This window comes from Dermacentor silvarum, chromosome 6, assembly GCF_013339745.2.
Source record: "Dermacentor silvarum isolate Dsil-2018 chromosome 6, BIME_Dsil_1.4, whole genome shotgun sequence".
Taxonomy (NCBI): domain Eukaryota; kingdom Metazoa; phylum Arthropoda; class Arachnida; order Ixodida; family Ixodidae; genus Dermacentor; species Dermacentor silvarum.
Genome location: NC_051159.1, coordinates 5,203,781 through 5,214,367, shown reverse-complemented (window position 1 = coordinate 5,214,367; position 10,587 = coordinate 5,203,781). Strand labels below are relative to the sequence as shown.

General features: G+C 45.9%; 1 protein-coding gene across 1 annotated transcript; it reads right to left on the bottom strand.

Annotated features, from left to right (window-relative positions):
• Positions 1-4,153: 4,153 nt before the first annotated feature.
• LOC125946172 (uncharacterized) lies at positions 4,154-5,942 on the bottom strand. The gene is made up of 3 exons (XM_049668667.1): positions 5,400-5,942; positions 4,656-4,736; positions 4,154-4,362 (listed from the first exon to the last, which is right to left on the bottom strand). Exons 1-3 carry the CDS (start codon positions 5,464-5,466, stop codon positions 4,154-4,156), a joined length of 357 nt encoding a protein of 118 aa, XP_049524624.1. The 5' UTR covers positions 5,467-5,942.
• Between the last annotated feature and the right edge of the window lie 4,645 nt (positions 5,943-10,587).

Genomic DNA, 10,587 nt, shown 5'->3' with positions numbered 1-10,587 from the left:
AGCATGGCTTCCAGACTGAGCAAAACATGTCAGCACGTGGCAGGACTGCTGTTTGCTGTTGTGGAAGCAGGATCAGAGGGACCAGGCGACCAAGCTTCATGCACAGACTTGCCGTGCAAGTGGATTGTTCCAGGAGAAGATGAAAACATAATGATAATCAAATGCATGTTTCATTTTGAATGAAAATTTATTACGTTCAATAGTATGTGTCCATACTGCATGCAGGTTAACATTTCAAATGTGCAGACACTCAAGATAGCTGCAAAGGCATATTGTATCGGAACAGTTGCAGCAGATACACTGGACCACAAATGTCCTTGTGATCAAAATACACTGCCCTCCTTGCTTGAGTTTCCATGCAATAAACGAGGTAGAAATTTGTGTTGCTATGAATTTCACTATGGCTTAGCACACGAAAAACATATTATTGTCATGTATGAGGTGCTGCAGAAATCCGTGTGGTATAATGAAGTTCATGAAACTGGCCTACATGTATACAAATACATTCCATGGTTGGTCACCTTACTAGACAGCACGGTAACTGTTAATGGTGAGCCAAGCGTGCTGAAATTGCACCTACAGAAGCTTCTGCTTTAAAGTAAGGTTATGTAAAGCTAATGCTTATTATGAAGTTCAGGGTTGCATCACTAACTGGGCCCACATCTTGTGACTTTGATATGGACAAAGTGAAAAGCTGGCATATGCTTGTGCAACAATAATGCTACCTGCTCTGCCCCATTTCCTAAGGGGATTCGGAGTACAGTTCGTGAATAAGGTTTAAGATAGCAGAAATGAAGATTTCATTTCCTACATCTTTACAGCCATTGTATAATGTCTATGTACATTGTTTATTCAAGATCTTTAATGCACTGAATGTGGTAATATCCTGGATTGTGCACCCTTATGACAAATGCCTGTTTAAATCACTCCATTGACACCTTACAAATCTTACTGCACTTTGCTTCCATTACAGCAAAGAAGCCAGTCCCGAAGCTGCCACTGGAGGACATTTCTTTCCGAGAGCACGTAATCAATAAGCCTTCATGGTCCAAAGTGAACCATAACTACAGCTCTTCAAAGCGGAAGACAACGCCGAGTGAAGATATACTGTCATTCAAAAAAAAAAAAAGACTTGCCAGTGCCTGCCCAACACTGCAGGCACTGCGTTACATAGCTCCGTCAGTTGAGGTGGTCCCAAAGGACATTGAAGAAAAAAGTGTAATTGGTGACAGTGTTAACCTCTGGAGCGATAGAGCTAATGGAGAAATACGTAGCTACTTAAAATCACTCATACCTCTTAGTGAGAAGGAGAGAGTGCAAGTATGTGAGGAGACAGTTGGTCAGGCAGAAAACAAACACTGGTATCAAGCACGCACTGGCCTAGTTAAAACATCAGTATTTAAGCGAGCATGCAGATGTACAAAGCCTGAGGGGTTGTTGAAAAGCATTCTGTACCCATGTGCAAATGCAAAACCTGAGGCGATTGCATATGGTAGAGCGCATGAAAAAGTTGCTAAAGAAGTGCACAGACAATGATGTTACTGTTGAAGAAACTGGCCTGCATATACACAAAGAGATGCCATTGCTAGCAGCCTCGCCATCAATGGTAAGCGAGGCCTGCTCAAAGTCAAGTGCCCCCTATCTAAAAGAGGGCTCACTGCTGATGAAGCATGTGAAAACAGAAACTTCTGCTTCAAGTTAGAAGGTGATGAAGTAGTCCTAAAGAAGGACCATGCTTACTATTATCAAGTACAGGGCCAGATGGCCGTTACTGGGCCCACATGGTGCGACTTTGTCATATGGACAGAGAGTGAGAAGCCATGTCAATCAGACAACATTCATGTGCAACAGATTTATTTTGATGACCACTTCTGGGCAACAACAATGCTACCTGCACTGTTCCATTTTATAAGGAGAGCCCTTGTACCTGAGCTGCTGACAAAGCGTGTTAAGCGGCTTGGAAAGCTCTACCTAAATAGTCAGTATGTGTCATTTAAGAAGCTTCAAGCAGGCTTTTATGTGTGTGAGCCTGGAAATGAGCTTGTTGTAAAGCTTCGGAAGCTTAAATAAAATGTAAGGCTGCTGCTGCATCACAACTGGGTATGTTCTTTTTAACGCGAACTACAAAAAAGCAAGGTAACAACAGTCAGTACCGCTGGCCTTCAACACAATGCCCAACTCTAATTTCCACTCGCACTTCTGTTTCTAAACACCTGGAGCTCTTTCTAATAGTGCACTTGTGTTAAACAAAGTACGAAAAAAATAAGGCAGGAAGCCTTAAAAAGATTGATACAAGCAAATGTTTAATATATTGAATTCGAGACACAACAGTCAACATGCATAATAACACGAGACAGCACCCAGGCCAAAACACTTCAGGGAATGAAAGCTTCAAAACACATTTTAAAGCATCAGTGAACAGTTTGGTTGCCCTACATTATGTGATACATTTGAGACTGGTTGCCATTCAGGGAGTAGCCCTATTCATAAAAGCGAATGAGCAGGTTCATTCAACACATGATACTCATTTCTTCAAGTCTTTAAAAGTGGTCTAAACCTAGAAAGTCTTCATTCCTAAAAATATACACAGCCTTATTCAACATTACACACTTATTTGTTAGGTCTTTGACTATCAGTCAAGGTCTTTTATGAGCACATTTCTGAAATTGCTCAAATAACAGACTTGAAAAACTTGTTCTGCTATATCTATCATAGGTAATAGGAAATGGCCTATCCAGTATGTGGATACTTTTAACCCTTGCTATCAATCGTTCCACATTGTGCAACACGTGCACAAGCAATGCGACGAGTTTCTTCAACACTTTGAGCTGGCATTTGTCGCGCATGAGGCTTACGAAATGGGGGATGATACACTGTGATGCCAGGAGGCAAATAAGGGAATGTGAAACCCTTGTCCACCATGACTGCATCTCCTGGTTCTAAATGCTCCAACAAATGATTGTTTTATCAGACACGGAGCCTCCCCAATGAGAGCCTTATAGGTGTTGTAGTGTTTGTATGTCGAGAATGTTTGGCGCTGTGCACTCAGTGATGCTGGTCGTTGTATTCTCACTTCAGTAGCGTCCAAGACAAGTCGTGTGTTCTTGAAGTTCTGAAAGGATTTGGGAAGGTGCTGCCTAATTGCTTCTTTTGATGGAATGTTCGTTAGTTTTCTTAGCTCTCTTTGCAGAAAGTTTATCCAGGTTGCGAAAATACGGCTTACTTGACTCTCCGACAGCGTGAAGTTACGAGCCAATTCTCGTCTAGACATGCCAGTTCTCAGCCTCACCAGCACCATGAAAAACTCTGTAGCTAGCTCTGTTTCTTTAGGCCTGCCACGAGTTTCAGATTCATGTCTCGTTTCCCATCCCAAGTACGACATTCTGATTGCACAAGGTGTCAAATAGTCTAGCATGGCTTGAAATATCTCAAAGTTGGGAAAGCACGTATAAAGGATGCACTCCTTTGGCGAGTGTTTGATAAGGCTTAATGTCAGTAGCTGTGACTGTACCGAATCCAGCCTCCTTTCAAGCTGAATGTTATTCTTCTCCAGCCTTGAAACCTCTTTCTGCAGGTGGCCAACTTTCGCTTCCGTCTTGAGCAGAGCCTCCTTGCTACTTCTGCAACCTTGTCATGGCTCGAGTGCAGCTCCTTGCTCTGAAAATAGCATTAGTATTTTATTTAGATAATGCTGGCATCAAGTATTTAATAAGTATGAACTGATACTGTTCAATGGTATTAGCCAAAACTAACTATGCGGTGCCTCGTTTATGCAACAGTACCATGCATTGGCCTCCTGTGCAAGGCAAAGCTGTTGGTAATGTGACATTGTAAGGCAAATATATATAATATAAAAACGAAGAAAGACAGACTACAAATCCTCAAGCACACATGGAATGACAGATGAACAGCACCTTTTCACGTTGAGTGAGGAGCTTCTATTGACACAGAGAGAGAAAGACGAGGAAAGGCTAAAGTTCAACGAGATCGACGTCCACTTTTGTACCTGCATAGGGGAGAAGGAATAAGAGATTAAAAGAAGAGAAGAAAAAGATTTTTCACTGGCTCGTTAGCTTTCAGGCCGTTTGATTTTATGAGTAGCTTTGTGGGCTGATGATGCACTGAAGTCAAGCATCCAGAATCCTTATAGTCTCTATAAAGGTTCGGCTGTCCAGTTGGCCGAGCACGTTCTGAAGAGGCTCATTTTGGGCATGGTGCTCGATGGCCTTCTCGCTGTTAGTTCTCTTAAGATGTTACATGTAATATCTTGAACTGTTTCGCCGTCTGCAGGTTCCAGCATCTCTGTGTCATCCCCAGGCCTTATGTCGTGTGCTAGGATGTGTGGGGATGCACATGGTGTTCCTGAAGGTGAAGACAACATTTTAAGCTAGTGTCAGAAAAGCAAAAAGTGAAACGTCGTACTGTTCCAAAAGTGCGTTATTGCTAGTTGCTACCTGCCAAGTTGTAACTCCGCCTGTTTTAATGAGTGCTTTCGCACAGCGAGTCATGTTTAAATACAAGAACTTTCTTTTTCTTACTGAGAACCTTAGAATTAAGAGACCATAATATTGGGGGCGCATTGTTAAAGTTGGTGATCGTCACCAGGCCGAAGAGTAAAACTGCCCGCACTTAATAAGAACATGCAGTCATATTACCTTGGCCAATCTGGAGCGCATGGGCTCGATCGGAATCGGCGTTCTGCTGTCGTTCCACTTCTCGCTCAGTGCCCGCAACACCTGCAGTTTTTCAAAGGCGCGTTTGGGGGAAAACAAGAACAAAACCAGACGGGTGAGCTAAGCGACTCTAGCTTGATGCCGCTTTTAGCGAATACATCGCGTAATGAACACGCCAACGATCGGAAAAGCAGCACTTTCGAGCGTTATCAACTCATCACACAGAATGTCAAAGCTTCACATGACGAGAACGAGTTCCAAAAAATAAAATTAAAAAAAAACACTTGTGTCATACCGGGGTCACACGGGCACGTTTAATCGCGATCAACACCGATCCGGATTAGGTTTGATCAGTATTAGCTGCTGCTACACGGTTAGATTTAATCGTGGTCAGGCTTTCATCGGGAGCAAGACGAACGTAATCTGCGCATTGCGATCTGGCTGAGATCGCGATTTAACTGACGTTAACGTCAAACTCAATCAGGATTAGTTTAAACCGCGTAACGGCGATCAAAAAATCCGATACGGATCGACGTTGACCGTGATTAAAAGTGCCCGTGTGATAACTGCCCGTGTCACGCAGTTCGAGTAAGCGCCGTGCCTCGCGCACAAATCATCTGCTGTTGCTGTGCCCACCCATGGAAAGCATCATGGAAAACTGCGCGCGAACCCGCGAGTTCTGTGTACATGTGCAACAACAACAAATTAGACGAACAACGCACTTACACTCGATCTGCTGCCGTTTCAACCAGCGGCCGTGTCGTCGCACAGCAGCGTCGCCAGGAGTACGCATGTACGTGAAGACTGTCGGAACGTAATCAGGGTGCTTCACGAAGTTAGACGGCCGGCCTAGGATGGAAAAAGGACACTGTCATCTATGAGAAATTGTGCAAACGAGAATAAAATGAAAAATAAAAGAAGGAAACTTGCCTGTGATGAAATGCGCGCTGCAAATGCGCGAATGTTCTTTTGGCTCCCATGCCGAACTGTCGGGATTCAGGCGTCTGATAGCCGCAATCCACGCTGCTCTCCTGGCCACCTTATTCTTGCTTGGAAATCTAAAAAAACTAACCTTATTTTTTCCATAAAAATAATTCGTGCAGCCGTAAGCAACACAATGAGTTGGCATTGCTGAAAACGCAGCCACATCAGTCGCCTCTAGCATTGACGCCTGCTCGGCCGGTGGGAAGCGGTTTGTTTTCCATCCAAGTAGAGGGTGCGCCTAGCGAGCTGTTTTTTCGCGCATGCGCACAACTATTTTGCAAAAGGTCAATTGAAATCCATTCTATCCGAAAGAAGTGTTTATTTCCTAATTACCGTGCAGCCGCGGATGCGCGAAGGCGAGCTTTCCAGTTGCTTTTTTTCTTCCCCCCGCACGGCCGGCGCTGCCACTGATGATGATTTATTGGCATCCTCTTTGAAACGGGGCAGTGACGAATAGTCACCTAGCCTGCTTGATTGAATCAGGTATGCTATACATGTTTTCATTCGAGCATTTTTGTATGCATTTACTTTACCTTTTTTTTTCCTTCTTCTTCTAAACCACTCCATCTACCTATGCCTGTAACAGATCCGATCATTCCCTGCTTTTTTCCACCAATAGTCTAAACGTATCTTGCTTTTCTCGACTACTCACCAGTTGATGCTTCCGTCCACTTTAAATCCAAGCGCTTATGGGAGGTGTACACGCTATGGGACATGCATGTACACGCACATTTCGCGTTGCAGTTGCATAATATTGCACCAGGTGGCACGCCGTGTAGCAATTGCATAGGTAGCTGCACGAGATAGAGAAGGTATGAGGAAAAAAAAAGAAGGTTAAGATGATGCATACGAAAATGCTAAAATGAAAAAAAAACATGTATTGTGTTAGCTGATTAAATCAAGCTGGTTAGGTGAATATGTCACCACCCCGTTTCAAAGTGGATGCCAATAAAATTTCATCATCATCATTAGCATCGTATCATCCCACTTGCGATGTGAGATGAGCACCGCGTAGTGTCTGTACGTGCGTCCTTTGCATTACAGTTGCATATTATTACACCAGGTGGCAAGCCATGTAGCAGTAGCATAGGTAGCCGTACAAGGTCAACAGAGAAGTCTTCAGGAAGATAAGAAGATTAGGGAGGTGAATACAAAAATGCAAGAATTAAAGACATGTATAGTATACCTGCAATAATCAAGCAGGTTAGGTGACTATTTGTCACCGCCCCGTTTCGAAGGGGATGCCAATAAATCATCATCATCCTCAACAGTATCGCATCGTGCCCCGGCTCAAGCGATGTGACATGTGCGCCGCGTATTCTGGATACCTGTGTTTACTCTTCGGCACACGTTATGGCGCATCCTCACAAGGTACGAACCGCTGCTGAAGAGGCGAATCGTAGAGTTACGCTGGCGGCTGCAACAGGGCAACGTCGGGCTCAGCAGACCACTGTGCAGAGGGCAGCACAAGCTGAAGCTTGCCATCGACGCTGGGCGGACAGTTCCGATAGTTCTCATGAAAACGACGCGAAGAGACTTCGCCGCGAAGACACTCTAGTGCACGCTGCAGGAAATGGAGCCCCTATGGTGCCGCTCCTCCAGCTTACTAGGTGACTGCGTGGCGTGGGCCACGCAGTCGTTTGGCATGCTTGCCATCCTGGTTAAATTAACTTATGGGGTTTTACGTGCCAAAACCACATCTGATTATGAGGTACGCCGTAGTGGGGGACTCAGGAAATTTGGACCACCAGAGGTTCTTTAACGTGCACCTAAATCTTAGTACACGAGTGTTTTCGCATTTCGCCCTCCTCGAAATGCGGCCGCCGTGGCCGGGATTTGATCCCGCGACGTCGTGCTCAGCAGCCCAACACCATAGGCACTGAGCAACTACGGCGGGTTGCCCTGGTTAAATTATTACTGTTGCATACGACAGAACTAAACTCTTACTTCGAGCGGACAAAAGGAGAATACAAGAGAACAACGCAGTTTACATCCGTAAACTTTTTTTGTTATTCGTTATCACGAATAACAAAATTTCGCCCCCCGCATTTCGAGGGGGGCGAAATGCGAAAACACCCGTGTACTAAGATTTAGGTGCACGTTAAAGAATCTCTGGTGGTCCAAATTTCCGGAGTCCCCGACTACGGCGTACCTCATAATCAGACCTAACTTTCTGTAAGATGCATTCACATTATGCTTGAAACATGGTCTTCGAAAGGTAGTCGGGAGTCAACTAATACTTCTAAGTCATGCGTACAACACGCTCTTTTCAAAGGATTGCTATCAAGTGAGAATTCGCATTGTAAAGTGAACATATTGAGAATAATCAAAACAGCAAGTGTCTTAGTTGGATTATTACGAAAAACGTAGGAAGCACACCACTCCGCGACAAGATTCACATCTTCCTGTAATAACTCACATGCATTGTAAAAAGTAGTAATGGCATTATGCTGTTAACAAACATACTTATTGCTGCCAAAGTATTCGTTTCGTCTTTTCAGTGCATTAATGTAGGCCTATTTAACTACCAGCGAAGTATAGTAATTACGACAATTTTTTTTTTACTTTGCCCACTGCCCATATGCAACAGCTGTTGCACAAATTAAAGACGTGACGTCATGCTTGAGAAAAGCAGCATTAGTGTGTTAGCCACGCGGGCTGGCCAGCACTCAGCAAAATTCACCTTTGATAACATGTTCGCATCTTAAGTGACATTTCATTTTTTTTTATTTAGCATCGCCATCGGATGGTTTACCGCAGCGAAAACAAGAACTAAACCTTCTAATATTGTTCGGCGGCGCTTGTGCATCAAGCGCCGAACGCTAGAACTATCAGCTGAGTTGCATTTTGGTGAGTCTTAGCCCTAGTGAGCCCTGAGCAAAAAAAATTGTTAATGAGTCTGAGTGAGTTCTGTTTATTATGCCGAATCTAAACACAGAGAAGGACATAGGTAATTTCGCGGCACGGACGACATTATGATACGGGATAAATCACACGAGTGCATTAAATTAAGATCAAGCACGGGAATACGCGGCTGTGCGCCGCAACTGCGATTTTCCCCTCCTCTATATACACGAACGCACGCCTCCCCTTTACCCAGGTCTCTCGCGGAGCTCCGATAGTGAAAGTCGGCGCCGCTGCGTCTCGACTACCGGCACCGCCCCCCCCCCCCCCCCCCCCCCCCCCTCCATTTATTTTCTCTGCTTGGTATTTCAAGGCTTAGAAGGGAAATTGGGGGAAGGATCGCTGCCAAGCGCGAAGAATCCGGGCACTTGCGAGTATAGTGCATGCCGTGGAATTCCCTTTTTCTTTTCGGCCAAGGTCAAACAAGGAGCGCCGTGGGCTGCGTTGTTGCGAGAAGGAAGCAATTTCGACGCTGTCAGAGTTCAGTAGGTTTCGTCAGCGCAGTTACCATGCCCGTTAAGCGTTCGTTCGAACCCTTCCTGTTTTGCTTCGGCGCTCGAGCCTTCGTGCGGAAGCCGTGGTGGCTGCTGTTCAGCGTCGCTTGGCATTCGCTGGTCGTGCTGCTAAACTAATCTTGTAGCATTTCCTATGATGAGTGGTACTACTGTTGCCTCTTTGGAGCGACAGGTCATTCCAAATGCTAAATGTCCAGCTCAACCTTCGAGAAGAACGATGTGGGATGAATTTACATAATAGCTCTTGTGAATCGTAGTTCGGTTGAATGTCGCCGCTGTAGCTTTCGCGCGCACACGACGTAAAATGCAAACAGCAGGGAGGACGACGCCGAGCAGCTAGCCTCGGCAAACCAGACTCCTATGAAACCGCCCCACGACATTCTCTCCAGAGCCAATATGTCCAATGAGTCTTCAGGAGTAGCCCGTGCGCGGTTATTGGGCTTTTCCAAACACTTTATGGTCCGCGGTAGGTATAATTAGTAGCTCCGTCGTCACGTGGTATTCGTTCCACGCGCTCAGCCGATTAAAAAAAACTCACGGGCCTGCGCGGCACACGCAGCGTAAGCTTTTGGAGCGGCTTAAGAGTAGCTCCAATTTGGGCACCACGTACAACAGGGTCTTCGCGGCAGTCTGTTCGCCTCGTTTTGACGACAACGATCTGAACTGTCCGCCCGGCGTCGACGGCGAGCTGCGGCTTGTAATGCTCTCTGCACAGCAGTCTGCTGAGCCCGATCCAGCCTTAGAACTGCAACTTACATGTCGGGCGTGCCGCCTTTGCAGGCATCTTAACTAGATGGCGCCACCATACTGGCGGAGGCTCGGCAGCTCGGGAACGCGTTGATTGCGCGCCTCGTCTGAATCGCATATTGCCATCTGCGCCTGCGGACGCTGCGTTTGCAGGCATCTTACCTAGATGGCGTCACCATACCGGCGGAGGCTCGAGTCGTCTCCCCCTGCGTGCTTGCCTTATATATGGGTATTTTCCGCGACCCGATAGCAAGCGCTTGCGTGGCTTAGTGGTAGAGTGTCCGGCTCCCACGCAGCGGGCGCGGCGTCGATCCCGGCGGGAATCGGCTACTATTTTCGCGTTTCCAGCGAAAGCGGTTACGCTGGGGACGCAGGCGTGGCATCATCGCGACCCTAAACGGTTATTGGAATAAGCCCATAACAGCTTACGCTGTAAAATTGTTGTTTTCGCGTCACGTAATGAGCCCCTACTTACATGAGCCCTTTCTTTATGACTATGCTTACGATGATGACGTGACGCTCCCTCATAGATTTTTTCCATCCTCCGTGTTTGACGCTCGCGTTCAGCGCGACTAACAGCAAATATCGTAGTCAGCAGTGTCAACGCTGGAATTGCACATCTGCACTTATGGTACATATATAGTGTCATAGACGAAAGTACGGTTTATTTCACAGACCAAACATGACTTGAGAAATTATCAGCACCTAGCATTATGTCCAACGCCTCAAACAAGCATTACTGCGAGCTGGACCTCTTGCGGTTC

What these genes read in the sequence shown, in the direction of transcription:
- LOC125946172 (XM_049668667.1), bottom strand. Translation starts at nt 5,466, where the DNA reads ATGCGTACTCCTGGCGACGCTGCTGTGCGACGACACGGCCGCTGGTTG. An exon ending in GAAACGGCAGCAGATCGAGT is followed by an intron (nt 4,737 to 5,399) that starts GTAAGTGCGTTG and finishes GAAAAACTGCAG; the next exon opens with GTGTTGCGGGCACTGAGCGA. An exon ending in TGCGCTCCAGATTGGCCAAG is followed by an intron (nt 4,363 to 4,655) that starts GTAATATGACTG and finishes CTTCACCTTCAG; the next exon opens with GAACACCATGTGCATCCCCA.